Raw genomic sequence first — 27,160 nt, forward strand, 5'->3', positions numbered from 1 at the left:
ACAGGCGGCGGCCGGCGAGGATCAGGATTCTTCTCTGGTCCCCGCCACAGGCCCCTGCTCTGCAGACTCCTGGTGGCCTATCAGCCACCTGTCGCCTGGGGACAAGGCTCCTGGGCCAGCCCGTCGGGGGTGCTCTGCTCCAATGCCCAAGAATCTGGAGTCAGGCCGTGCGTGGGCCCTGGGTGTGTTTTCCACATGCTGTTGGCTTTGGGGGGGCGGCGCCCAGGGAGGGGATGGCCTGTGACCTGCAGGGGGCGCTGCAGGAAGGACTGTGAGGGGCGGTGCCCGGGTCCGGCCTTCAGGGCCAAGCTGGCGCCGCAGGCCCGCTCCCCTGCTGGGCTGCCGCGGGCGCGTCACTGTCACCCAGCCCACCAGGGACGGGGCTTCATCCCAGAGAACAGGAGAGGAGGGGAGGGAGACGCACACAAAGAATACACACAGAATTTATTTTCAGTCGCATCTGAGCCTGCCCGCGGACGGGGGGGGGCGGCGGGCTACACCTTGGGCGCCGCGAACACCTTCCAGCCCTCCTGCCGGCCCATCTTGAGCAGCGCGGCTGTCATGCCCATGTACGCGCAGGCGGCGGCTCCGATCCCGTAGCTGTGAGCTGCCGGAGTTGGGAGGGCGGCGTCAGGCGGCCGTGCGGCTCCCCCCACCCCGCCTCCCCGGGGAGCCCAAGAACACGGCCTTCCCGCCAGGCTTAGGGGCTCAGGGCTGTGGGCCCCGAGGATTAAGTCAGGGGCCCCTCTGGCTGAAGATGTGTGTGGAAACCCGGGAACCGAGGCCGTCAGTCCGGGTCCGCGGAGGGGGACCCCGCGCTCGGTGGAGCCTCAGCCGGTGCGCTGGCCGCAGGCGCCAGGCCGTGTTTGCTCTGTGGACCGTGAACGCGGGAGCGCAGAATGGCCCTGCTTGTCCGAGGGCTGTCGCTGGGCAGGGAGGCGGGCCTGCCATGTGCAGGGCTCACCCCCTTGGCGGGCTGGGGGTGTGTGTCAAACCCCAGGATGCAGGGGCCTCCCTCCACCGTGCCCTCCCTCTGCCTGACTGGAACCCTCCAACAAGCACTGGCAGACTGGTGGGCCAGGGCAGTTGCCAGCTCCGAGGCTATGGGAGGTGGAAAGAGCAGTGTCTGCTCCCGGTTCCAGGCGGCTGCACTGTGCCAGGCTGGTGTGGGGCCCCCGCCCTGCCTCCCACTAGGGAGGCATGCTCTGCTGGTTCCCAGGTGACCTCGCACCACCCAAGCCCCCTCTCTGAGCTAGTCTGTGCATCTCCAGGTGGGGATGGTGAGTGTAGCTCCCCTGCAGGGCTGTGTGTTCGGCCAATCAGGGCTCTGGGTGCTGGGAGAGGGACGGCAATGCAAGGACCATGCACCTTCTCCATGCTCATGGGGCAGGGGCAGGGGCAGAGACAGACAGTGGCCTTGTGTTCTCTGACAAGGTGCAGAAAAGGAGAGTGATAAGGAATGAGGGCAGTGGGGGTCCCATATCATCCATAGGGGGGTTTGGACAGTGAAAGAGGGAGCTGTGCTGACATCTGGGTGAACAGCACTCCAGGAAGTGGGCACAGCACATGCAAAGGCCCTGGGGCAGGACTGGGCCTGGCTTGGAGGAATAGCAAGGCGGCTTGTGTGGCTTATACAGAGTGACCAAGGGGGAGAGAGGGAGGAGGGGAGGGTAGAGGGGATGTGGCAGGTTGTGCAGAGCCTTGTGGGCCAGGCTGAATGCCACAGCAAGCCACAGGGGGGTATACGGGCTTGGTGAGGTAGACATGCAGTAGGTGTTTGAGCAAAGCAGCTCTTAGTATTACTGAACTGGCTGGTGGCAGAGGTTCAAAAGGACTGGAAGGTTTCACGGGGACTGCCCCCTCCTCTGCTGGGGTGAGCATCCCACACACCTGGCCCCTTGTCTGGGATAGAATGGGGGGTTGTGGTCAGCAGAGGTCAGAATGGGGGGCTCACTCACTGCGTGCTCCCAGGGTCAGGCCTCCGGCACAGCCTCCGATGAAGTAGTTCAGGGGGTCATCGGGCTTCTCTCGGACCTGAGCGCTGAGGCAGGACGTGAGGCCAAATATGGCGCCGATGGCAGCTGTTGGGGTGCGGGTGCGGGGGTGAGCGCTGAGTCAGGGCCCAGGGGCCAGTGCCAGGAGGGCCCCTAAGGAGAAGCCAAGGCTCGCTCACCTGCAGTAAATGTGTATCGCCCTGTCCTCGCCACTCCCTCTAGGAAGGAGTCCGGGGGCTGGAGCGTGACACTGTAGGCAGAGAAGATCAGGCCTGTGGGACCAGAGAGGGTGAGGTGTGTTGCACCAGGGCCTGGGCGCTGAGACCAGGAGGGGCCCTGGCTGGGGGCAGGCCCCTCCACTATCAGAGAAACCCTCTCTCCCTCTGTCCCCATGGCACCCAGTAGGAGGTTCCTAGCACCACCCCTTCACCCAGGAAGGGACTGTTCTGAGGTTCGCCCAGGGCCCCACAGCTGCTGAGCAGCCACAGTGGGATTCCAACCCAGTCTACTGCTCCAAACCCTGGGCTCTCACCCCTACCTCCGGGCCCCAGGCCTCCCTCCGCAAGGCCTGACCAAGGCCTGCCCGGGGCGCCTTCGCCCTCCATAGTGCACCGGCCCAGCTTGCAGTGGACACAAGAACAGGCCCAGGGCCCAAGTGGCTGGGCTGCTCTCTGGCCTCACGTGCCAGCGCGGACAGCACAGCTGAGCCCCACAGGGCTTGGCACCCAGGCCCTGCTCCCCACTCCCAGCCAAGGCTGCATTCTCCCATGGGGCCCAGGGCTCCTTGGCGGAGACTTGGCTCCCGGGGCTGCCAAGGCCTGCTGTTCGTCACCCTTGGGCCCCCTCCCTGCTCGCAGCTTGGGCCTGGGCCCATCCCTCACACCTGGCTGGCTCAGCAGCCGCTCCCGCCCACCCGGCCTCGCCACTCTGGTCAGCTTTTCCATCTCTGCTCGCCCTGGCCTCCCTGCCCGACACTGGCTCTTGCGCATGAGGGGCCCGGCAGGGGCTGGGCCTGGACCCGAGCACCAGGTGGGTGGTGAGGCCCGAGGCTCTATCCTGGGGCATCTTGAGCAAACACTGGCCCGGACTGCTGTGTGGGTGTGGGGTGAGGCCAAGGCAAGGCCTTGGGCAGCTGCCCCGACCAGACCCTCCTCAGTGGGGGGGCAGGCCAGGGCCCACCTGGCTGGCTCCGAATCACCAGGAACCGCCCAACACGGAGCTCCCCGGATCCTCCAGCTGACCCTGCTCAGGGCAGACAACACACCCCTCCTCTCCCTACAGAACCCCCTCATGGCCCAGTCACCACAGGGACCTCCCAGGGCCAGCCCGTCCCAACCTGTCTGCCAGCTCACATTCCACGCTGCACACAGACCGTGCCCCCGCCATCCTAATCCCCTCAGAAATTCTAGAACTGGGAGTGGATGAACTGTCTCCTAGCAATCATCCAATATGGTGACCTGCCACAGCCCACCCTCCCCACATCCTGCGACCCCCAGCACATGAGGATCTCCACTGACTCGGACCTTTCTATGGCCCCCCATCACCCTCAAAAGGCCCCCTTCCCAACTCCCACCTGCTCCTGGCTCTCTCTCAGCCTCCAGCAGTGACCTCCAGACACAGTGCACACTCGACCCTTCATTCATTCATTCCTTCCTTCACAGTGACTGCAGGTTGTCATTCCTTTTCACAGGCACTGTGTGCCCACATTCATTCATTCATTCTTCCATCCATCCAGCTACTTCATTCACTCACACATTCATTCAGTTGCTGTATGCCCTAATTCACTCATCCAGCCACCCATCCACAAGAGTTACTAGGTGCCTTCACCCATCCATCCATTCATTCATTCATTCATTCAGGGTTACTGTGTGCCCACAGGGTGCTGATGCTAGGGGGTCCAGGCTCCCTGCCCTCCGGGGGCTCACCATCTCAGGAAAGCCAGACAGGAAACAAGAGTGTTCTCTCAGTGAGGCCTGAGGGGAGGCAGGGAAGGTAAGGGAGGATCCAGGAGCCAAGTCCTGCACGTTGAGTGGAGCTGGCCAGTGAGAGAGAATGCAGGCGGGCGAAGTAAGCAACACACACACACACACACACACACACACACACACAGCGATACCCTCGAAGGCCCACAGGAGCTGGAGACCACCACAAATCCGAGTCTCTCAGTGACTGCCTGACATGGCACCTCTGCCAAAGTTCCCACCCACACTCCCTCAAAGACCTTCCAGCAAGCCCCCGCCCCCACCCTGGAGGCTCCTCACTCTCAGCAGCACCCCACTCCTGAGATGTGCTCAGTCTCCCCCAACAGCCTCCTGAGATGTCAGTCCACCCCCGTGGACTGTGCGTTTGTGATCACATGTGCACTCCCACTCAGAAACACCAACATTAATGTCTTTCTCAGATTCAAAATCCCTTAAACCACCCACTTCCCCTTATCTCCCTGAAGGCCCCACGTGCCCCTCAGGCGACCCCCTCCTCCTACTTTAATTCCCCTTTAGACACAACCATGAGCCGCCACAAAGTCCTGCCAGGCATTCCCCAATGTCAGCATTTCCCTATAAGAATGTGCCCGAATAAGCTCCCCCTACAGTGATCCAACCCCGCACTGCGCAACCCTCTCCAAAGGCCCCCTAGAGACCCTGCCACGCATCTCTACTGTCCCAACAACTTGCCACTCAAGCAGACTCCACATCATTCATCCGCAGGGACTCCCCACCCACCCTCTCTCCTGAGGCCCCTCCACAAGGATCCTGCACGCACAGTCCTTGCCCCAGCCACCCTCAGGAGCAGATCAGGAGACGTGGATTTGCATACTGGCTCGAAAAGACCCTGGGATAGTTAACACACCTCTGTGACCTTCAGTTTCCACCTCTGAGAAATGGGCACGATAATCGTTGATCTCAGAAAATGGAGTGATGATTAGGTTTACCTTAATCCAAATGCCTCCCAGTGGAGACTCAACTTCTGCCAAGCCTCGTTTCAGGAGCTGGAGATATGGAGGTGGCCCAAACCATCATTCATACTTCTCAAGAGAGACTGGAAGGGGCGAGATGCTGAGGTGTCCCATGCAGAAGAGTGCTAGGGCCATAGTCACCTTATGCCCTCCCAAGGCTACCCTTATAGTAGCCCCTGACCCACCTCACTTGTGACCTTCTCCGCACCCCTACGGCCCCTCTGGTGGTCCCAATAAAAGCTTCAGATACCCCTAACCATCCCGCTCTCCTGAACCCTAAAAAGACTTCATCTCACACTGGAACGCTCTCAAACTTCTGTACCCCCGAGACACAGCCATGATCCCCCCAAATAACCTCAACTTACCCTGTTGTTAAGTCTCATGAATCCCCAGCTCCTTCGACACCCAGTAAAGGCCCTCTGCCACTCAAAGACGTCCCCAGAGCCTGGGGTTAGCTTCAACAGTAACCCCCAAATCCCAGCCCCCAGCAACCGCTTCTGACGACCCCAGTGGCCACCCTGTCACATGTACCATTTCCCGGTGCCCTCCAACCCTGTCGGACCCCCTTCACACAAGAGTTCCTCAAGGCCGCCTCAGACACCCCCACGACGACGTGTCACCCCGTGAGCTACCCAGCGCTCCTGCGACCCCCTCGGACAGCTCCCAGTGACCCTGTCGCCTTCCTGCGTCCTCTGAATTAGTCCGACACCCCCACAAAGTCTATCCCGTACAAGAGCTTCCCAGCGACCCAGGGCCGCCCCAGACATCCCGGCGACAACCTTACGGCACCTGCGAGATCCCCAGCGCCCCAGCACGCCCTGGGACAGCCCCCAGCGACTCTATGACCTCCCTGCACCCTCTGCCCTCGGGACCCGGCCGAGGTGCTCACCAGCGGCACCACTAACTGTGGTGCTGGCGTAGGTCTTGCGGTGGCACTCGGTGCCATCGGGGATGTCCAGGTATTGCTGAAGAAGCGTCCGCGCCATGATTGCACACCCCTGGCCCCGCACCGTACAGCCTACCCGCTCCCGGTGTCCAAGGGCAGCCGCCGCTCGTTCTCGCGAGACTTCCTGGGCGGCGCGCGCAACCTCTCGTGCGGAGGGGCCGACAACAAGCGTGCAACTTTATTGAACACCGCGGACACAGACACGGTCACGCGCACGCGCCGAGTCGGGACTGGCGTAAAGGAAGCGCGCGTGCACCCCCAGCCGCCTTCAAGAACGAGAAACTGAGGTGAGCCAGAATCAGTGAAGGCAGATCTCACTAGTTCCAACTCAGAAGGTCCTAGGTTAGGAAAGGTTGACGCCCGGAGGTGGAGCCTAATCCAGGGGCGGGACTATGACCGGTACTAGGCCTATCTCCAAGCGCAGATTCGGGCGCGGGGCGGGGCTCCACTTGATAGGAGCACGATGTAACCCTGGGGCGGGGCACAGCGCAAATGTGACCACTCCCAGCGCCAGGATCTGCGTGAGTCTGGGGGTCTGAACCGCGTGCGACTATTTTGGGGCGTGGCCAGGTTCGAGGGCGGGCAAAGGTACCGATCCCAGGGCTAGGATTTTACGGGACGCCACTCGTGCTCACCTTGTGGCTGGCTTGTCCAAGCCCTGGGACGGAGGAGGTCCGCGCTAGACTTGGGGGCGTGGCCAGAGCCGAAGACACGCCCCGAAAAGGACTTGGCCGAACCGGAGCTGTGCGTTTGCTTAAGGGGCGTGTCCGTGGCCTTCCGGGTGGATCTGAGAGAGGCGAAGCCTGGGGCGTGGCCAGGCTTGCTGGGCCCCCGGACCCGGACCAATGCTGCTGGTGTTGGTTTCTCAGTTGGGCGGGGCCTGTCTCGAAGGAGTGACCAGTCCCGTTGCGGGAGCCTGAACAGGGAGCGCCATCGAGGACTCAGGCCCACCTGGGGGCGTGGTTTGTCAGAACCTTGGCCAATCTTAGAGTTAGGCCGGGCTCAGGGGCGGAGTCTCGAGGTGCCGGGACCAGTGAGGGTGTTTGGGTTTGAGGAGGGCGCGACCCATCCTGCCGCGGCCAATCGCGCCGAGGTCCTGAGGGGGGCCTCTGGGGGCGGGGCCCATCGGGGGCGTGGCCAAGGGGCGTGGCCGGGGCCGGTTCCGGGCCGCCGGGGACCGCGCGGGGGCCATGTCGGCGCCGCAGCCGCTGCAGATCCGCGAGGCGAACGCACACCTGGCGGCTGTGCACCGGCGCGCCGCGGAGTTGGAGGCGCGGCTGGACGCGGCGGAGCGCACAGTGCGCGCCCAGGCCGAGCGCCTGGCCCGCCACGACCAGCAGCTGCGCGCTGCCCTGGACGAGCTGGGCCGCGCCAAGGACTGGTGAGGCCCGGGGCCGGCCGGGTGGACTTCTGGGAGGTGGGCGGAGGCGGAGCCGAGATGGGAAGGGGAGGAGAGGCGCGGGAACCGCGTGCAGTCACGTGTAGGCTGGACTACTGGTGGGATTGAAAAAAACGAACACCCAAAACCTCGAATTAGTCACCACCATGCAAAGTTAAGAGGTGTCACACAAGTGCGGATTTCTGACTTAAAACAGAACCCATTTTTCCACAATGCAAAATCGGCTCTTTCCGAGTGGTGCAGGGGTCACCGACCTCCTAGGCACTGAGATCCATGGCAGGTTCTGGAGCAGGGGAGGATGGGATCATACCAGCCGTTTTTGAAGAACCCCTCTAGTTTTGAAGAGGCGCTGAGGATTGAAAGGGATGAGACAAGCGCCCAGGGAGGAGGGAGATCAGGGGCCCAGGTGGGAAAGGAGCTGGTTGGATTCATTCATTCATCTTTACTGAGTACCTACTGTGTGTCAGGCACTGTGCTGGGCGCTAGAGCACGTAAGTGAGACCTACTAGCACAGTCCTTAGGCAGGCACATCACTAGGCAGTTACAACATGGGGTAGTTGGGGTCGTGATGGAAGGGCACATAGGGTTGAGTGGGCCTAGATGGAAGGCTTCCTGGAAGAGGAGCCATCTAAGCTGAACAACAAATAGGAAAAGATGTAGGGGACAAGGGAATTGCAGGGGAGCGATTAGGGAGTTTTCGTCTTCTTTGGCTGCCATTACAGAATACCACAGGCTGGGGGCCTTAAACAACTGAAATTTTCTCCTCACAGTTCTGGAGGCTGGAAATCCAACCGACAGATTCAGTTCCTGGTGACAGATTCTCTTCCTGGCTTGCAGATTGTCATCTTCTTGCTGTGTGTTCACATGGCCAGAGAGCAAACTCTCTGGTGTCTCTTCTTACAAGGGCACTAATTCTATGAGGGCCCCACCCTCATGAGCTCATCCCAAAGGCGCCATCTCCAAATACATCACACTGGGGATGGGGGCTAGGGGTTCAACATAAGATTTTGAGGGGACACATTCAGTCCATAACAAGGGGGTCTTGAAGCAGTGGTGAGGAGCTTGGCATTTATCCTGATGGTGATGGGGAGCCCCGGGAAGTCAGGGGCAGGGAGGAGGAGAATTGCTGGTCCCTCAGTACCATAACTGCCCTGTCTTGCCTTCTGCCAGTGAGCTTGCCGCTCTCCAGGAGCAGCTGCTGACCTCCGAGGCCACTGTCCGCAGCCTGCAGGCTGCTGTGCGTCAGAGGGATGAGCTCATTGGGCAGCTGCAGCCCCGGGCGGAGCTGCTGCAGGACATCTGCCGTCGCCGGCCGCCCCTGGCCGGGCTGCTGGCTGCCCTGGCGGAGGCTGAACGCCTGGGGCCCCTGCCAACCAGAGACCCCAGCCACCCACTCCCTGGTGGGCCCAGTCCACGCCTTGCCAACAGTACTGGGGAAGAGGAGGACAGGGACCACCTCCAGCCTGCAGTGTTTGGGACCACTGTGTGAGCCCTGGAGCACAGATTTCACAATGGAGACAGAGTTCCACTGCTGTGGGTGTCCTCGGGGGTCACCCGTGTCCCAGAGGGGACCCCGTGGCAGAGCCATAATCCTTTCCAAGCATCAAACCTGCTAAAAAGTCATAGGTTTCAAACAGGCAGCCCAAGGGCCAAAGGCATATGGTTAGCCTGGACAGGTTTTTTTTTTTTTTTTTAAGATTTTATTTTTAAGTAATCTCTACACCCAATGTAGGGCTTGAACTTAAAATCCTGAGATCAAGAGTCGCATGTTCTACCAACTGAGCCAGCCAGGCGTCCCTTGTTTTGTTTTTTAAACAAAACTTTACATCAATCAACTTGTTGAAAAATTGGCAACATTTCACAAAAACCCGGACTTCTGGCTTCAGTCTTGGCCATGCCTGCTTGGATCTGAGCTCAGGATACCCTCTTTAGCCAAAGTGTGAGGTCCAGTTGGCTCCCTCATCTCTCTTAGGGCTGGATGTCTGGCCCCTGAAGCATCTGAGTTTGAGATCTCTCTTGCTCGTGGGGGCAGATGTATCAAGTTTTTCTCCCCCTTTTCCCCCTGCCCTGATCTTCGTTCCTTCTGAAGCATCCCTCATCCTAGGCTAAAGCTTTTTCTTATTCTTCATCCCAGACCAGAATTGGGAATCTGAAGCCTTGTGCTGTTTTGCAGTGGCTGTATGAAGATGCATTTTGAATCCTAGATTCTTTCCCCTAACTCTGTCCTTCCCTCAACGTTTAACCCAGAAGGGAGAGCGTGCGTGTGAGACATGCTGACATGCTGGCGGCCAGGCTGTGCTGCCCTGGGGAAAACTCAGGCATCCCTCAGCCTTTCCACTGGCTGTTCCCTCTGCTTAGACTGCTCTTCCCCCAGATGTCACATGCCCCGTTCCTTGTCACTCAGATCTTTGCTCAGATGTCACCTCCTCAGGGGGGGCCTTCCCTGCCTACCTTATTTGAAGTAACCCCGTCCCCTGCTCTTACCCATTCTGTTTTCTTCACGGGACGTCCTGTCATCAGAGTGTAAGCTACCTGAGGCAGGGCTTTTCTTCATCGCTAGCGCCAGGTGCACCCTGGGGGCCTCGGTAGGAACAGGATGGGGTTTGTGGGCCCTGAAGGGAGCTGGGGGCCCCTAGCACATCTGATGAGGCCCCAGCCAGTTCAGCTTTTGTAGCAAGCAGCCCGCTCCTTTTTATATTCCCTAGAGAATTTATTTTTAAACTCATTTCTATGCTGCCCTTCTTGGCCAGAGACATTCAGGGTGCTATTATTTTTTAAATCAAACCAGGGAACCCTGTGCCTTTCTCTGCCCAGCCGAAGTGCCCAGCCTGGTCCCACGCTAGCCCTTTTCCCACCTCCTTACTCAGGGAACTGTCACAGCAGGAACCACTGAGGGGCAGGGCCCATTTTGGCCTGGAAAGGTCGGGGTCCGTCCCCAGCCCTCAGGATGGTGCAGCCTGCCTGCCTGGCATCTAACAGTGACCCCTCAGTGCAGTAACAATGGCCCCATTTTCTCTGGATGAATAAGGGGGGCTGCTTGTACGAAGAGAACGCAGGTTGAGGCCTGTCTGAGCTTAAGAATAAATCGGATGATTTCCTGGCCTTGGTCCTTCCTCCTTTCTTCCTGTGTGGGGGCTGGAGAGGTGGCCCGGTGGGGTCCTGCTGGGCAGGGAGACACAAGTTACAGTCACAGGCGCTGGTGTCTAGTCTTTGCCGCCCAGGCTCCCCCATTTTATAGCTCTGGAAAGTGAGGCTCAGGGGGGTGAAGTACACCGGCCTCGGGGTTGGGAGGGCCTGGGCCACTTCCAGTTTCTGGAGGGGTTACTGTTAACATTCTGATTCTCTTCAAGATGAGGAGATGCCAAAACAGAGTTACAATAACTATGGTTATATTTTACACTTTTCTATGGAAAAAACTGATTTTTGTAATCCTCATGAAAAACACAATGGAGTAGTTCTCTGCCTACTCGAAGAGTTATGGACTGCAGTGAGCCGCCAGAATGTCACTGCAGTTTCTCCTAACACTGACAGTGTCTAAGTCCAGGCTTTGAAAAGCCTCTGGTGACCTCTGGGTCTCTGCAGCAGATGGGTCCCCAAACGGGGTCCACGTTTTAGGCCCTGGGAAATCCAGCGTCATTTTCAATCCTGTCATTTGGTGTAACGCTTAGTCGATGTCTTGATCAGAGGCCTTCTGTGATGATGGCCTCGGTGCTTCTTGGATGGCGTCGGGGGCCAGGGCCACTTCTTCGCTTGGTACTGCAGTCCCCTGGCTCCCCCAGCTTGTTAGGAGCAAAACCACCAAGTGTTGTTTGAGAACTGAGAAACCAACCACCGAAAGACCCACATCGACAGAAATCCCACACTGGCCCCTGAATAACTACCAGGAACTGCTTTGTCTGACTTAATGCTGAAACAGTCTGTAAGACTGCTGCGTGCTGGCTCAGCCACACTGGTCTGAACACCAGGCAAGGGGACCCGTGGAGCCCAGGGAGGGGAGGGCAGCTGCTCCAGGTCACATAGGAATTGGGTCTTAAGCCTCCTCGGCATGGCCTTGCCTCTCTCCATCAGGGACGCTCTGGCCATTTAGGGCTGTGGCCCACCCCTCCTCCTTGTGGCCAGGAAGGGGACCACCCCCAATCCCCGTCTGGGTCTGGCTCTATCCCAGACCTGGGCACTGTGAGGCTGGGAGTGAGCAGGGCAGAGGGTGGGCAGTGGGGCCAGCAAAAGCACTGGCCTGTCCCTCTTGGCCCTGCCCCCTTGCCTCCCGGGGCTGTGAGGCCCTGGCACAGTGTGGGTTACAGCTGGGGCCCCGCCCAGTCTCCTGAGCCACCATCCCTTAGCAACAGGCCTGCTAGGCAGGACGCGCTGCCAACGCTGGGCAGAGTGGGCAGGAGCCAGAGGAGTGGCCGTCTGGACTCCAGTACAGTTGAAGGCCAGGTGAGCAGGTAGCTGGCCAGGGCAGGCTTGCGGCACCGGACCACAGCCTGGTCAGCCGAGTCGGAGTCCTTCCTCGAACTCTCCTCCAGCCAGTTGCCCAGCCAGCCTGACCCGGCATGGATGCTGCGGACGCCACTGTGGAGAAGCTCCGGGCACAGTGCCTGTCCCGAGGGGCCTTGGGCATCCAGGGCCTGGCCAGGTGAGCTGTCCCCTTGAATCTTCTTGACCCCCAGCCCCAGGGACCACTTTTTAACTGCACCCCACGCCCCTCAGGTTTTTCCGCCGCCTGGACCGGGACAGGAGCCGATCCCTGGACTCGGGGGAACTCCAGCGGGGCCTGGCTGAGCTGGGGCTGGTGCTGGACACTGCCGAAGCGGAGGGCGTGTGCAGGCGCTGGGACCGTGATGGCAGCGGGATGCTGGACCTGGAGGAGTTCCTGAGGGCCCTGCGGGTGAGGCCCTTTGCCCTGCTGTCTGGGGGGTGCTGACGAGCTCTCCGTGGGCTTGTTGGTGTCAGCGCTGACCCTGGATGCCTGGAAGCCCTGGTGCTCCGCACTAGACCCCCCCAGTCATGACCTGCTCCTTTCCAGCCCCCCATGTCCCAGGCCCGGGAGGAGGTCATTGCAGCTGCGTTTGCCAAGTTGGACCGCAGCGGGGATGGTGTGGTGACCGTGGATGACCTCCGGGGGGTGTACAGTGGCCGCGCCCACCCCAAGGTGCGAAGTGGGGAGTGGACCGAGGAGGAGGTGCTCCGCCGCTTCCTGGACAACTTTGACTCCTCTGAGAAGGACGGGCAGGTGGGTGCCCACAGACACCCCCCACCCCCTCTGCCTGGGTCTCTGGTCCCTACTTAGAGCCTGTCTGCCCCCAGGTCACGCTGGCTGAATTCCAGGACTACTACAGTGGCGTGAGCGCCTCCGTGGACACAGACGAGGAGTTTGTGGCCATGATGACCAGCGCCTGGCAGCTGTGAGCCGTGCACATTTGCTCAGCCAGCCCCGCCCCCGTAGCGTAGGACCCCCACCCTGGCCCCCCCGAGCCAGGGCCTCTCTCACCTGGGCTTCCAGCCAGGCAGCCCCTGAGGTGAATGCCCCAGGACTGGCTGGATCAGGTCTCCGAGGACCCGGCTTGGCCACCAGGTACAAGTGGGACAAAGTTTCCAAGGATGGGTCACTGGCTCAGGACCCCAGGGAGCAAGGCCCTCCCTGTCCATGCTGTGCAGACTCCCCTCCCCCCTCCCCCCAGGAGCCACTGTTTGCAGGGAAGCAAACAGCTCTTCTGTGAAGCAAAGCTCAGCAGGGAGGCGGCCAGTCTTGGAAGGCAGCCAAGTTTGGTCACCTGCCTGGACGTGGAGTGTGGGGCAGGGGCCAGGGGCCCGCAGATAGGCCAGGTGGCTCTGGGAAGTGGAGGCTGTTCCTGGCCAGTCTGTCTGGCTTCCTGAGGCCCCTGGGGCATGCAGGAGGCCAGGGTTTTAGTTAAAAGTTTTAATGTAGTTCCCAAATACATTTCATATGACAATCTTACATAAATGTTCCAAAACACATGGGCATTATCTGGTTTTACTTGTCACTAGTTGGCTAAGGCTTAAAGCAGAGAAGTGTGACTGGATCTGCTGGGAGGGCCTTTGGTGTCTTCCCACGGCTCAGGCTCAGGCTGCACACAACCGACCCGAGGTGTGGGTGGCACAGCTGTGGGGACAAGGCCTTCCGCTCACCCCGAGGGCGGGGCTGGGCACTTTGCTCGGAAATCCCTCGGAGCCCTGTGCACAGGGCCCTTCTCTTCACAGGCCGCCCCAGGTGGGTGAAGCCGGGCTGGCTCCTGGCCATGCTCCAGGGTGGTGGTGGGCACGGCACCCACTCCTGTGTGTGCTGCAAGTGTGGGAGACGGCCGGTTGCCTGGAACCAGCCCCCTGCCCCCTCCTTGAAGGTCCTGCTGAGGTCCCCCTCTGCCTCTCACAGGGGCCCCTGGTCCTGGATGGTCTTGGGGCAGTGACGTCGTCCAGGGCTGGGCAAGGAATGGCCAGCAGCAGGAAGGTTTGCCTCTGGATGCCAGATGATGGGTGACCGACATGATGGGAAAAGGCAGGAGGGTGGGTGGAGACCCACCCAGGTCCAGTGACCCTTTTTTAGATAAGCTCTTTCCAGGTCTGGGGCCCAACACCTCAATACCCCACGACTGGGCCTGGAGCAACCCTGGGTGGGGAACAAAGTGGGGGGGGCTGACTCCCAGCACAGCACAGAGGCCAGGAGCCCAGGGGGGAGGAGGAAGATGTGGCCCAGGACAGAGCTGCACCCACTCAATGCACAGGAGAGTCTGAACCTAAGAAACCAAACACAAAGCCTTGGGGGAAAAAATCTAAAAATATAAGCCCCAAATCAGAGTGTGGGAAACTGGAAATACGGTAGTTAACAGAGCGTCCAGCAGGCCCAGTGTTTATACTTGTGTGGACAGACCCGGTGGCCTGGATGGGCGGCGGCAGAGAGGCCGGGGACATGAGGAGAGAGGGGTGAAGAAACAAGGTGTCCCAGTCCCAGTGAGAAGCCGTGACAAGTCTTAATGTGCCATTTCAATTCAAAGGAGGGGAGGGAAGAAATGTTCTTTTTCGTTTTGCTCATCAATATGATGAGGTCTCGTGTCCCAAACCACATTCAGGCAGTTCCCGAGTCTGCTTCTGAACGGGACATGCGGATCCGAACTGTGGCCAACCCAGCGGGGAGTGTGGTTCCCGAGCCCCGCGCCTCCACACTGCTGGCGGGGCGGGGCGGGCGGGCGGGCAGACAGACGGACAAAGCAGCAGGCTCGTGGGCAGCCGGCTCCCGGCGCTATGTGCTTCCGGCTGTCTGCCCCTCCCCTTCCTCGCCAGCACCTGTTGGGAAGCAGCGGCCTCACCGTCAGGTCCCCACCCTGGGTGGAGCCCCAGCCCCTTGGGTCAGGCTCCCCATCCCCTCCAGGGCCGGGACCACTGGCTCACCGCCTCCAGTGGCCCCCGATGGAGCCAGGACGTCCTCGTCACTGTCGTCCTCGTTGGACGGGGCTGCCCCAGGTTCAGGGGCAGGCATCTTGGCTTCCTGCTCCTGCTCCACACGGCTGCGCAGGGCCAGGATGCGGTGGTGCAGGGCTGCATACAGCTGGCCCGTGTCCTTGGAACTGGCCTGGGGCAGGCAGAGGGAAGTGGTGGGTTGGAAGATCTCTTGGTCAGGGTGGCTGCTGCCCTCCTGTGGTGGAAGCCATAAGCCCCGGGCTGTGTCTGGGCCAGAGCCCGACCCTCTCTCAACAAGCTCAGGGACAGCAGACTGAAGCTCCTGGGGCCCCAGGGACCGTTCTTCCCAGCGGCTCGCAGAGCTTGCAGCTGGGATGGCACTCGGTGATGCAGGCCCACTCCTGTCTCTCTGCCACCGATCCGTCTGGACACTGGCCGGCCTAGAGGCCTCCCTCTTTGCTCCATGGCCCACACCCTCAGAGTGCCGACCGCTGCACCACAGAGCACCCCCCCCCAGAGGGGCAGGACTTAGTGCAGGCCCACAGTGGCCTGACTGGGTGTGCCCGGGAACCTCCCTCCTGTGGGAGCTCAGGAGGGCACAGCGCTTGTCCAGGGCTCTGTTCAGGCACTTCCTTTCCCCAAGAGGTCGGTAGTAGCCTGTCCCGGCCCCAGGGCTACTCACTGAGATCAGGAAAACCTTCACGCCCTGGTCCTCAGTGTCCATGGCTGTGATGCGTATGCTCTTTTCACTGGCCTTGTCGATCTGCATCTGGGCCCAGAGCTTGGTGTTGAGGATCAGTCGCAAGCTGCCCTGGGTCCGCATCACTGCAACCGACAAGGCCACTCAGCCCTGGCCCCTGACCCCCACCCCACAGCCAGCTATGAGAACGGACACATTCTGGAATGAAAACACCACAAGGGTGAAATCCCACAATTCTCTCAAGGTCCACATAAGCTGCCCACCAGTCTGTTGAGCCACAGCACCCCCCACACTGGGGGCCAGCCCTGTACCACCCAGCTCCCCCATGGCCACGTCCATCATGGGGAGATGCCAGGATGGTGGCTCCCTTGGAAGGGGGATGATTAGGTTGGAGGCAGGGCCAGAGAGTGACATTTGGGGGCTGTGTGCACTTTCTTTATGACACACTGTCTAGAAGTTGATGCCCCGATTGGCCCCACTCACAGGCTGAGCCCAGCCCCTACTCTGCAGTTTTCTTAGAAAAAAGGTTGAGGCCCAACGACTGCTTAGAGCTCCCAAGAGGGAGACAAAGACAGACCGAGAGCAACATATGGTGGAGAAAAAGAGGGTACAGACCTTCTTCCTTCTCCGGAAGTACACATCACATCTACCCAAGGCCGCTGTCAGCCTGCCTGGTTTATCAGAGCTCATCCTCCCCGCAAGTGCCCTGACCTTGTGGACATGCTGACACCTTGTCTTCCCACCAGCCCACTTCTCCCCATCCCAACCTGGGCCCCCAGATGGCCCCAGACGGAGCAGCATGGGCCAGCTCTGGGAGGCTGCGGGGTGGGGTCCTGGGCTCCAGCTGACCAGATCTCCCTGTGTCCACTCCCCAAGCCTCTGTGCCCATTGGGCCCACCTCCGAAGCACACGTGGAGTAGCTGGGACAGGCTGGGGGAAGGTCTATGACAAGGACCACAGGCTGTATAGGGCTGTTTGATTTCTTATTTTCCCTTTCCACCATAAAACCACCAGCACTTTGATTATTAGAAAACAAGTCCAAGAGCTGCTGAGTTGTTTCATCTACTGTCACACTCACAAAGAGGAGAGTCACAGAAGAGCTGGCAGCGAGAGCTGGCTCATGGGATGGGGCCTGCGCCTACAGGCCGCCAGTGCTGGGGCTCTCCAGTGGGGACCTGCGTGGGGATCCTGCCCTCCTGGGCCTTGGGAACTCTGTGCCATCCCGGGCCCTCTCCAGAGACCCCGCACTGCAGCTCACCTAGTCGGGACTGGAGCGTCCCGTCATCGGTCGATGCCATGTCGTTGAGCCTGAGCAGCCCCCGGCCTCTCTCCACCCACGACTGCGAGGCCTTGTCAAAGACAAACAGCTTACACTGGATCTGGAACACAAGGCGGCCCTCTGGGTAAGCGGGGCCCTGGCTGGGTGGGCACTGGTGTGGACAAACCCTGGGGAGCCTCGATCTAGCCTGAGTGAGCTACTAGGTAGGGGTCAGCCAACGATGGCCGAAGGGGCACATCTAGCCCTTGGCCAGTTTTGTGTCCTGTCCTCCACCTAAGATGAATTTTATATTGTCAGAGGAGCACGAAAGAATCAGGAAGGAAACGAAGATAAAAACCAGATACCCATGAGATACCACCTCGCACTCGCTAGGATGGCATCACAAGCCAGGTAACAGCAGGTGCCCGGGGGGGCGGGGGGGCAGGCGGTTGGTGGACAGTCAGTTCACACACGGCTGGGGGGAACGACACATGGCGCGGCTGCCGCGGAAACGTGTCCCTCACAGTGTTACATGTGGAATCGCCGTGCGGCCCAGACACCCCACTCCTCAAGATCTACCCAAGAGAAAGGACTCGCATCTGCACACACCAGGCTGTACACAATGTCCACGGCAGCACGATTCACACTAGCTAAACGCGGGAAACCTGAATGTCCCTCCACGCACGTCACTCGGTGCGGCCCCGGGGAGGGACCCCAAGCCCACGAGGCTCAGGGAGGGAACCAGACACAGAAGGACACACGGGGTGTGAGTCCACATGGGGACACGTCCAGAACAGGCTCATCCACGACGGGAAGGGGGCTCGCAGGGGCCGGGGAGGGCATGAGAGATGACTGCCGATGGCAGTTTCTTTTCTGGGGACTAAAATGTTCTTTTCTGATGGCGGTGGCAGCAGCATAACTACGTGAACGCACACTTTAAAGAGGGAATTCCATAGTATACGTGTTCCATCTCAATAAAGCTGTTCTATAGATAAAAAAAGAATACGCAACAGAGACCACGCCTGGCCCTTCAGAGTGTGCAGATCTTTACCAAGTCACTCTCTTCGCTTGTATGGATTTCACAGCAGTGCTGAGTGGGCAGAAGCAGTAGTACTTCTAAAAATGCCACATCAGAAACTCTCCAGTGCTCTACACATGCAGCTCACGGACACACATGCATGCACACAACAATGCAAAGCAGACGAATGAGGCCCACTGAAGTGGACGTGTTGCCCCAAGACGCAGAGGAAAGGCAGGGCAAGTTTGGGGTGCACCTGGGATCCCGGTTCCCTAATAAAACACCATGGGGTGCCAGTGTGACCAATCACAGCCGTTCATTCTGGGTGCATTTACAACAGTTTCTCCCCGAACTATCGAGAATGCCTCAAAAACAGATCCTTCTGCTCAAAAAGAAAGCGAGACTCGAAGTCCCTTAGCGCTCACTGAACTCTAGAAGCCCCGCCACAAGGTCCCGGAGGGTGGTGCACAGAGAGGCTGGGGGCTACGGCTGGCCTCTCACACCACCACCTGAGGGCCAGGAGGCCCACCGGAGCCAGATGCCCCCGGCCAGGCCCACCTCACCTGTAACACGTTGCTCTCCGCCTCCTCCCCGGTGATGACTTCCACTTTTTCCAACAAACACTTCCGTGCTGTTGCCTTGGTGTAGGCGGCTGCTGACTCGGCCAGGGACTCTGAAATGTTATTAGCTAAACGACATTGACTATTTATTTGCCTGTGTGTGTGTGTGTGCGTGTGTGTGTCACAGGAGACAGAACAAAGGGGTTGGCTCTGCCTCAAGGGTGCCGGCTCCTGGGACGTGGAACGGACCCCAAACGTAACAGCAATCTGGCCCCGGATGCTGTGGGGAGACCTTCTGGGAGCTAGTAGCCAGCGTGGCTCCAGATTTCCCACTGCCATTCACTCGGTAGAGGACAGGAGGACAGCAGAGAAAGTCCACCCACAGAGCACCGAAGGGAAACTCCCCTCCCCCACCTCAGGGCAAGAAGGAAGAGAGGGACAGCCACCTCAACAACCCTATCCCCCGAGTCATCCTGAAGCGCCACGGCCTCTCTGTTTTAGGATGAACACGTCCCCTCTCTGCTTGCTCAAAACCAGCGCCCCTGGCTTTCCAATTCTGCCCCGGTGGCTGCCATGAGCTGGGGCCCATGTCCCTCCTGGGCGGGGGTGTGGATGGACAGTGTCCGTCACGTGGTACCCTTCCCACGAGGTGGTGGGACCGCAGTATACCTTTCTCGGGGGTGGCCTCCTGGGATGAGGACTCGGACCCGGACTCAGCAGCTGCATTTTCCCTGGTGGCATCTGAACTGACTTCATTTAATTTGGGTGGGCTCTGCAGGGAGACGGAAGCACACGGGGAGGAGAGCATGTTTGGGTGCTCCTCGTGGATCGGCCGCCGTGGAACAGGAAGCCCCTCTGCTGGGATGGCAGCTCTCGGCACCGTCTCCCGGGCAGAGGGCTTTTTTCTGCAGACGGCCTTTCCTTCACGGCTTTGGGGACCCACCCAGACCCGGCAGATGAGACTAGATAACCCCTCTGCAGGGGGTGCGTTCCAGCCTGGGGCTGTCTCCACACAACGATCCTCGAGCATCATGTGGTGGTAAAACCTACAGAAAAGCGCCCTCACGATGCAGGCAGCTTGGCCCTCCCAAATCCACCCTTCTCTGCTCTAGACGAACTGCCCTCCGAGTCCCCAAGTGGGGCCTCCCCCGACATCTCGGGGAGGTGCGTGCCACCAGCTGTTTATCTCTGTGTGAGGCAGCTCTTGGACCACTTCGTTGTAACAGGAAAAGGACAGTATTGATGCTCGAGAAAAGCAGCAGGAAGCTCCTTAATGTAATGTAGACTGAGACAAAGACGGAAATAATGAAGTGGGATGAAACAGCTCCTTAACCACACTCACAAAGGACACAAAGGGATCCTAGGCATTCGACAGGGAAAGAAAAGGAACAAAAATAAGGAAGCAGGTAAACAATTCTAGAACCCCATCCCAAGCTGGCCAGGCTTTCTGGGAGGGGAGACAGCGTGGCCATGGTGCGTGCAGGAGACACCTGGGACACTCTGCAGGGGCCCCTCCAAGGCCACCTCCCCAAAGCCCCCTCCATGCTGCAGCCTCATGGTCAGGGACAGGGGTGCTGAACTCCCGTGGCTCCAGAGGTGGCTCAGGATTCCAGTCAGATGATTATCACTGCAGCTGGCCTCAGCCAGCAGGAAGCACGGCCCGACTTACGGGGAAGCCTGTCCTAGGACGAGGCTAAGCTAGCTGGCAGAGAAGAACGGCAGGAAGCTCCAACACCAGCTCCTGGAGAGCCTCCTGGGGCAACAACGCTGCCCCCAAGTCTGCGCGGGGTCTTCTTTCTCTTGCAACTGGAAGCATCCCCACTTCATAGGAGACAAGGTGGCAGCCACATGCACATGTCCCTTGCCCTGGGGCCCCAGGAAAAACAGTCCCCACAGGGGCCACTCACCAGCACACGCTCGCTCATGTTCTGGCCAAACACGAATTTGTTGCTGGCGGTGTCGGCACTATTGGTCGAGTTGTCTAAACTGAAGAGAAGGCATGCTGTGGGTGTGCGCACCCCGTGGGAGCGGGGGAGGCAGCGGGCACACTCGCAGGAGCTGCACACACGTGTGCACGGTCAGAGTGGGTAAGGCAGAAAGCACAGCTGTGGGCACTGCTCAGCCTCCCCTCTGGGGGACGGGCCCGGCATGCCAAGGACAGGTGCTCACAAGCCTCGGAGCCAGGGGCCCAATGCATGTGGGCGGGCACTACGTGACATGCCTGATGGCCACCTGTCATCCCTGACCTCCTCGAGGCGGGTGTCACCATCGGGGTGCATGAGGACAGCGCCTGAGAGAGGCTGATCACAGAGGTCAGACCAGGCACCACCTACTTCCCCGAAAGAACCCACCAGTCCCTGGCCTGCACAAAGGAGGGGACACCGCCCACCCCTGGGCCACTGGCAGGTAACACTGGATGACCTTGGAGCTGCTGTCACCATCACATTTCGTCCAGTTTAAGATGTCACAGCTCTAAGTGCATCCCAATTTGGGAAATGCTGCAGTGCAAAAAACGTGTCTTTAAAACAATATCCAATGCACTTTGCTAATCAGGATCCAGGGAGCCAAGTGTGAGGTCACCACCATTCATGCCAGGCCTCTCTGAAGTCCATGCCCAGTTCTATGCACTCTACTGGCCTGTCTCCTAGGCAGGGACACACTTTCTCTCTGAAATATCCATGGGGCACCCAGGCCATTAGTGAGCACCACCACCAGCAGTGTTAACCACCGGCGAGCCCAATCCAGGGTAAGGGGTCCCCACAGGCCGGAACCTGGCAGGTAACAGGAGGCAGCCAAGCAGCCACTGGCCCGCTGGGTTCTGCTCTGGGCATGAGATCTGGGTGACAGAGGTCACTCTGAGGCCAAGCAGAACTTGGGTCCTGCCTTGTCTGTCTGTTGAAGCACACCATCCTGGCCACTCCACAGCTGTGCCCAGAGTGGGAATAAAGCGAGGAGCCAGGGGGTATCCAGGATTCTGGTGAAATCTGCTTCCTCCCACCCCCACCTCCATCCTGCCCCCCCCCCCGAAGGACCAGGCTGGCTCCTGGTCCAGCTGCTGCCTCCTCCCCGGGCCCCAAGCTCAAAGCGATGGACGACCCTGGGCTGCTCTGAGGCTGGGCACCAGGCCCAAGACACACACCTGGAGCTGATATACTGAAGGAAATAGTTGGTCGCAGTTGGTGTTTCTGAACTGGGGTGTCCGGCATTCTCCATGTCAGCTACTTCAGTGTTCTCATTTGTTAACTGGGGAACAGAGAGGCAACACTTACTGCTCAGACAACCGCCTGTTCAGGATCTTTACAGCTCAGCCTGTCTGTACCCCTAGGCCATATGGCACAGCGTGTGTGTGTGTGTGTGTGTGTGTGTACACACGTACACACAGAGGTGGGGGGGCTGTAATCAACTTCACCATTTAACAGTTAAGATAGAAAAACAGTTCATAAGGCATCAGGAAACTTTTTCTACCTTGTTAAAAAAAACAACAAAACCCTCAGGTTGGCATCTTATTGCCCTTTCCACCAATACTCTGTAATGAGAGGTCACAGAACGCTTCCAAATCTGATATTTTAAGGGGTTTATTATAAATATAATAAAAGCATCGTTTCTCGAGGGCTTCTTTTATGCTAGCTGACTGCCGCGCCAGCTCTGTTAAATATATCATCGAACCCTGAGAGGTGGGTATCATTCACCTCATCCTATGAGTGAGAAAGCAGAAGCTCGGGGTGCCAAGAGGTCTCCCCCACCGAGAAGCTGGCATGTAACTGTGAAACCACAGATCACGTGAGCCCTGGGCCTCCTTAAGATGTGGCCTCCATCCCAATTTCAAGGCAGCCGTCCCCCTAAGCTCTAGGAACAGAATCGACCTGACAGCCCAGGCCAGGCCCCTGCTCCCCAGCACAGGTGGATCTCAAGGCCCTTCATTCTCTTGTTTCCTCCTCCCTGGAGCGAGCAGCCCCCAAGGGACTCATTACTTTGGCTAAAGCCATGCAACAGCAATGCCTATTTTTCACCCCTGGGGATTTGTGTTTCTATTGGACAGTGAGCACCAAAGGAGAAAACAAATGGCACAGCCTGATGTTTTCTATGTGCCGGAGAGACTTTCATTCCCCTTTTTCAGGGTTTCTCCCCCTCAGCATCACTGACATGGGGGCTGGATCGTTCTCGTGGGGAAGCCGCCCTGACACCGTGGGCTGTTGGGCAGCATCCCGGCTTCCACCCACCGGATGGCAGTAGTACCTACACCCTAGTTGTGACAACCACAGACGTCCCCAGATGCAGCCACTGATGCTATCTCTCAGGCTTTTAAAGGAGCTCCTGCCAGACGAGCTGCTCTGCTGGAAATGGCACAGAGGGACGCTCCATCCCGGTGGCTGGAAAGGTAGTGCTGCTCCATCCTGGTCTCCCAGAGCGCCAGCGCACGGGGTCCAGAGCCCAGACTCCCCGCCACTGCCAGATGCTCTCCCCCCGACTCAAAGTCCCCAGACTACACCAATAGCCCTTGAGGGCAGCCAGGAGGGGACAGAGGCTATTGCCTCCGGTGGGAGAGAAAAATTCTTTTCCCACCTGCCCTACCTTAAAAAAATAAGGTAATAATTCTCAATTAAGGGTGACTTGGTCCCAAAGGGAACCCTCAGCACTACTAAGGGACACTTTTGGTTGCCACAACGGGGGGCGGGGGATACTCCTGGCACCTGGAGGGTGGGGGCCAGAGATGCTGCCCAGTATCCTAGAACACCCAGGACAGGCCTCCAACAACTAAGAATGAGCCAGTCTAAATGTTGCTTAGTGCCAGGACAGAGAAGCCCACGAGTTAGGCAACAACAATCTCTCCGGCGACGCTGAAAGCATCGGATCATGCTGTCTCCTTTGCTACGAAAACGCTGGTTCTCAGGGACAGGCATGCTCGGTTGCCTCCCTGTCCCCTGCTCCCGGGAGAAAGAGGGAGCCTGCCAGGGAGTATGCCGGGAGTGGAGCAGTGCAGCATGGAAGGCATGCAAAACAAGAAGCCACCAGAAGCACCACGAGCCACAGGAGCCCACAGGCACATTCTTTGCCTCCACCTCCCCACCCTTTGTAAGGAAAAGCGGAGTTCCCGTTGATGAACCCGGAGGAGGCAGAACAGACCGGGCTCATGAGTGCCAGCGCTCAATCCAGGCCCCTGATCACACACCTTGACTCTGTCCCTCAGGTTCTGCCCGAACACAAACGCCTGCTGTGCAACTTGCTCTTTTTTCTCACAGTTTTCCTCCTCACAAGTATCGCTAGACTCATTTTTCTGGGGCTCTTTCTCCTAGTTAGAAACACAAACAAGACGACAACTGAAAAGAAGTGACAGGTTAGCCCCGAGAAGCGAGATGGGCCATCTCCCGCCATTCCATCTGCTTGCCGCCTCTCCTGTGGCGCGGGTCCCCGGGCGGCGGGTGCTGCCCAGGCCTGGCCTGCCCTCACATCACCAGGGACGCGGAAGTGGCGGGGCCGGGCCGCTTCTCGGCCTCCTTCCAGCTCACAGCCGTGCAGCGGACCCGCTGCGCTGGCCGCCCTAGCTATCCAAGTTTCCCAGCAGCAGCAGGCTGCAGAGATGGTTCCTAATTTTAATTCTGCTAATTGGTTTGAAGGTCGGGGTGGGGTGGGGGGGCGTGGTGGGCTCAGGGATGTTCTAAAAATGAATTGTAGCCGATCATTTCTACCATGTGCGCTCCAACATCTCCGGGGAGTGTGGGGGAGGTGGAGGGTACAGAACCTCAGGCAGCAGTTTAGCTGCCAAAATGGCCGAGTAGAAATAAACACACACGTGCAACCCGGCTTTGTGTCCGGAAGCCTTGGTGTGGTGCTGCGACTCGCATGTCAAATCTGCCTCTGCCACCCGCAAACGCAGGCTCTTCAGAACATGCCCCTCATTTTTCAGCGGCTGGGCAATACTGCTAGCAAACACATGCTCTTGGCCTACGAAATCTCAGAACCCTAGACTTTGCTCAAAAAAAAAAAAAAAAAAAAATTTCTGAGCTGACCCCCCAGGCAGCTTTCTTCAGTTAGAACGGGCCCACATATATGAATCCCCGAGCTGTTCAGGTGTGGAAACAGGGAGGGGAGACATCTCTCCATATAAAACGGCACAAGACCTCATCAATGACAGCCATTCCTCCGGCCCTAGGGACGTCCCAGAGGCCGGCGGGCAGAGTGCCCGTGGGCACGCCAGCCCCACCCCTGCAGCGGGGAGGTGCTGGGCCCGGGCAGTGCAGCAGTCTGGAACGGCGGACAGACCATCCTTGGCATTCTAGCAACTATGGACATCAGCTGCCGTTGCGCACGCACACTGCTGAGCAAATCCAGAAAGCCTTAACACGGGCCCACCCTGGCGCCGCTCAGAGCAGGTAACTGTCCACACACTCAGCGAAGCTCCGAGAAGTTTCACGTGCTCCCTGCCCAGCAGACACACCTCAAGTGCTCGCACCTCATCGGAGGGACTTCTCCGTGCGGGGTTGTCGGGTGATGTCGCTGTCACGGCCCCCGTGCAGTCTGCTGCGATACTGACCCCGTTGGTGCCGCTGCTCGGAACTGCCGGGACAAGAGGACAGTGGGGGGTCACAGGGGTTTAGTGTGGGACCTCGAGCGCTCCCTTCTACCATTTAGACCAATTGTGTAATTTCTCCTTTTTAAAGAAAAGGATCTGGTATCATTACTGAAAGTCACAAATTCTTACATTAAAAAAACCCAAGCGAACCCAGAACTAAAACCTCACAGAAATGAGAATATCTTACTGCTTATTCCACAAAGAACTGTATGAATTTTCAGGGTACTTAGAAGTGATACTGCTAACTAAGGTACAAAAGAGAAAAAGAATATATATGAATAAGGAGCAATTATGAGTTTTATAAAACAAACTTTTACTCATAACATCTTGATTCTATGCACTTCGCCCTATGAATAGTTGAGATCACATGATGTGCACAGCTTTAAATCTGGCTGATTGGTTGGCATAGCTTATAAAAAAGCATTCCTGTTGAAACTCTTTAGAAATACTATTTCCCTCATGTGGGATGTTGGATTGCTTCTGATGAAGAATTTTTGAATTATAGGGAGAGACAAAGAGGAAGACAAGAAAAGGTCATTAGTATTAAGAAATTAAGGGTCAACTGAACACCACGACCTATGCAGAGATCATGGAAATATGGTTTAAGAGTTAGGTCTTAAGGGTGGCAGATCAGATGAAATTGCACACATAACCAAAATGACCCCTCAAGTCTCTCAGACACACAGGGCTGAGTTTTGCCTGCAAACGTGCTGGGATGGACTGGAGACCCTCGGGAGGGAGCCAGCTTTTATGAAGCCGGCGTGTGCAGAAAGCATGCGGTCACCTGGGCCTGCTGTCCTCCCTGGGCTCACCAGGGACTTAAAGGATTGCTTCCCCAGCACTCTATTTCTTTCTTTCTTTCTTTTTTTTTTTAAAGATTTTATTTATTTATCTGATAGAGAGAGAGAGACAAGGAGAGAGGGAACACAGCAGGGGGAGTGGGAGAGGGAGAAGCAGGCTTCCCGCTGAGCAGGGAGCCCGATGCAGGGCTCGACCCCAGGACGCTGGGATCATGACCCGAGCCGAAGGCAGACACCCACCCAGGCGCCCCCCCAGTACTCTATTTCTGAGTGCATTCAGCAGATATGGCCAAAGTCACCTGTGTCGAGACACAGCTGTCCCGGCCCAACTTCAGGAATACTCTACACCCTGTCGTGCGAGCCTGGGCACCAGGGCCACTTCTTACCGGTCTGTGAGAGTGCCTTTGGCTGTGGGGCTTGTAACACTGCCGGGCGAAGCACACTCCGCTGTTGCTCCTTGGGCTTCTGGCTCGGCAGACCTGAGAACAGAGGTCGGCTTGCCCGCGGCCCTCGGACACAGTAGGCAGAAACACACAGCCCCGTACGGGCTCTCAGGGGCCTTCCGGAAATTAATTCATTGAGTATAGTAATGCTATAGGGGAACCAAGGGACAGCTGTCCTCAAGTGCTGGGCTCAAGGATCAAGCACAGATGGTGCAGGGAAAGCACAGAGCCAGAGGCAGCCCCCCTGAGTTTAGGACTCTGCTCGGGCTCACATAAAAATACCCTTTGCACCTGATTTTCAAAGTGCCACGCTGAGAAAATCCATCTGCCAAACACAAATTGGGCAAGAAGCACGAGAGAATGCTTCCAACTCTGCACCACTGCCAGGCCCTGCTCCCCAGCGGCACGCCACTGGATCATGGCCACTGTGCTCAGGCTTACTCTGTGGCATGCCGGGGCTGGGATGCTCTGGAGACATAGCCTGAACCAACTGTGTTATCGCTGGGCGCAGAGCCCCACACCAAGCCAAGTCTGCTCCCTCCTCAGGGTGGTGGAGGGCTCACAGAGGGGAGAATTTCCTTGGTCTGATGGGCTCCTTAAAGTGGCTTTCCAGTGCTCAGGTGCCAGGTAACTGAGATGACCTAAGAGAGCAGGCTGAGCCTGAAGCATGCCGGCTGGGCTGCCTAAGGCAGCTGTGCAAACAGATGCTGCAGAGGCAGGAAGGGTGTGAGACAGATAGCCCTTCCACTTTCCTCCTTAAAGGCGGGCACCTACCTGCACTGGGTGCCTGGCCGTGGATCAATGTTGGCGGCTTCAACCGGAATCCACTGCTCTTTTCCTCTACAAGCAGAAGACAAAGATAAAAAGCAAGCCTGCCTGGAGGTAGAGGTGGGGGTAGCAGCAAAGCTGAGAGGGTCAAGGGCAGGGGAAGACTCTAGGTCTGCACCTCAGTGGCCATGAGCCTGGAGAACCAGGGAACTGCTTCCAAGTTAAAACGAAATGCCGAAGCCCGGCTTGGACGAGGAGGAGCCAGGGAGGTGCAGGAAGTGCTGGCTCCAGGCAAGGTGCTGATAATGAAAGACCGGGGGGGTGTCGAAGGTGA

General features: G+C 58.4%; 4 protein-coding genes across 18 annotated transcripts in view; 2 read left to right on the forward strand and 2 right to left on the reverse strand.

Moving 5' to 3' along the window:
• Positions 1-427: 427 nt before the first annotated feature.
• NDUFA11 (NADH:ubiquinone oxidoreductase subunit A11) lies at positions 428-6,035 on the reverse strand. The gene is made up of 4 exons (XM_032394508.1): positions 5,837-6,035; positions 2,174-2,266; positions 1,959-2,081; positions 428-607 (listed from the first exon to the last, which is right to left on the reverse strand). The coding sequence occupies exons 1-4, from the start codon at positions 5,931-5,933 to the stop codon at positions 495-497; spliced, it is 426 nt and encodes a 141-aa protein (XP_032250399.1). The 5' UTR covers positions 5,934-6,035; the 3' UTR covers positions 428-494.
• A 55-nt stretch (positions 6,036-6,090) lies between these two features.
• CAPS (calcyphosine) lies at positions 6,091-13,269 on the forward strand. Of its 3 annotated transcripts, none has more exons than XM_032394505.1 (5): positions 6,091-6,180; positions 11,819-11,928; positions 12,003-12,180; positions 12,319-12,525; positions 12,600-13,269. In XM_032394505.1, the coding sequence occupies exons 2-5, from the start codon at positions 11,846-11,848 to the stop codon at positions 12,699-12,701; spliced, it is 570 nt and encodes a 189-aa protein (XP_032250396.1). In that variant the 5' UTR covers positions 6,091-6,180; positions 11,819-11,845; the 3' UTR covers positions 12,702-13,269. The 3 variants fall into 3 exon arrangements, with proteins under 3 accessions (XP_032250396.1, XP_032250397.1, XP_032250395.1); XM_032394506.1 differs by lacking the exon at positions 6,091-6,180 and adding an exon at positions 7,186-7,274; XM_032394504.1 differs by lacking the exon at positions 6,091-6,180 and having other exon boundaries at positions 11,445-11,928.
• VMAC (vimentin type intermediate filament associated coiled-coil protein) lies at positions 7,080-10,619 on the forward strand. Its single transcript, XM_032394507.1, has 2 exons — positions 7,080-7,274; positions 8,463-10,619. Exons 1-2 carry the CDS (start codon positions 7,084-7,086, stop codon positions 8,779-8,781), a joined length of 510 nt encoding a protein of 169 aa, XP_032250398.1. The 5' UTR covers positions 7,080-7,083; the 3' UTR covers positions 8,782-10,619.
• Positions 13,270-14,427: 1,158 nt separating the features above from the next.
• Positions 14,428-27,160, reverse strand: part of RANBP3 (RAN binding protein 3) — a 52,817-nt gene continuing 40,084 nt past the window's right edge. For 4 of the 13 annotated variants that reach the window (XM_032394500.1, XM_032394499.1, XM_032394493.1 and 1 more), the window contains 12 exons: positions 26,833-26,898; positions 26,002-26,094; positions 24,681-24,799; positions 23,415-23,534; positions 21,384-21,487; positions 20,152-20,230; positions 18,914-19,016; positions 18,248-18,372; positions 16,667-16,787; positions 15,391-15,533; positions 14,700-14,880; positions 14,457-14,594 (listed from right to left, as the gene is read on the reverse strand). In XM_032394500.1, coding sequence (XP_032250391.1) covers positions 14,551-14,594; positions 14,700-14,880; positions 15,391-15,533; positions 16,667-16,787; positions 18,248-18,372; positions 18,914-19,016; positions 20,152-20,230; positions 21,384-21,487; positions 23,415-23,534; positions 24,681-24,799; positions 26,002-26,094; positions 26,833-26,898 — 1,298 coding nt within the window. In that variant the 3' untranslated portion in view covers positions 14,457-14,550. Of the gene's footprint in view, positions 14,595-14,699; positions 14,881-15,390; positions 15,534-16,666; positions 16,788-18,247; positions 18,373-18,913; positions 19,017-20,151; positions 20,231-21,383; positions 21,488-23,414; positions 23,535-24,680; positions 24,800-26,001; positions 26,095-26,832; positions 26,899-27,160 lie in introns of all 13 variants that reach the window. The other 9 variants (XM_032394494.1, XM_032394491.1, XM_032394502.1 and 6 more) reach the window with 6 other exon arrangements.

The sequence above is a fragment of the Phoca vitulina genome, unplaced genomic scaffold (genome assembly GCF_004348235.1).
Source record: "Phoca vitulina isolate PV1807 unplaced genomic scaffold, GSC_HSeal_1.0 scaffold81, whole genome shotgun sequence".
NCBI classification, from domain to species: domain Eukaryota; kingdom Metazoa; phylum Chordata; class Mammalia; order Carnivora; family Phocidae; genus Phoca; species Phoca vitulina.

Excerpts from the sequence above, each read along its gene's own strand:
- NDUFA11 (XM_032394508.1), bottom strand. The coding sequence starts at position 5,933 with ATGGCGCGGACGCTTCTTCAGCAATACCTGGACATCCCCGATGGCACC. Across the intron at positions 2,267-5,836 it reads CACAGTTAGTGGTGCCGCTG|GCCTGATCTTCTCTGCCTAC; the intron begins GTGAGCACCTCG and ends CTGGTCCCACAG. Across the intron at positions 2,082-2,173 it reads GCGATACACATTTACTGCAG|CTGCCATCGGCGCCATATTT; the intron begins GTGAGCGAGCCT and ends GCACCCCAACAG.
- CAPS (XM_032394505.1), top strand. The coding sequence starts at position 11,846 with ATGGATGCTGCGGACGCCACTGTGGAGAAGCTCCGGGCACAGTGCCTG. Across the intron at positions 12,181-12,318 it reads AGTTCCTGAGGGCCCTGCGG|CCCCCCATGTCCCAGGCCCG; the intron begins GTGAGGCCCTTT and ends GCTCCTTTCCAG. Across the intron at positions 12,526-12,599 it reads CCTCTGAGAAGGACGGGCAG|GTCACGCTGGCTGAATTCCA; the intron begins GTGGGTGCCCAC and ends GTCTGCCCCCAG.
- VMAC (XM_032394507.1), top strand. The coding sequence starts at position 7,084 with ATGTCGGCGCCGCAGCCGCTGCAGATCCGCGAGGCGAACGCACACCTG. Across the intron at positions 7,275-8,462 it reads CTGGGCCGCGCCAAGGACTG|TGAGCTTGCCGCTCTCCAGG; the intron begins GTGAGGCCCGGG and ends GCCTTCTGCCAG.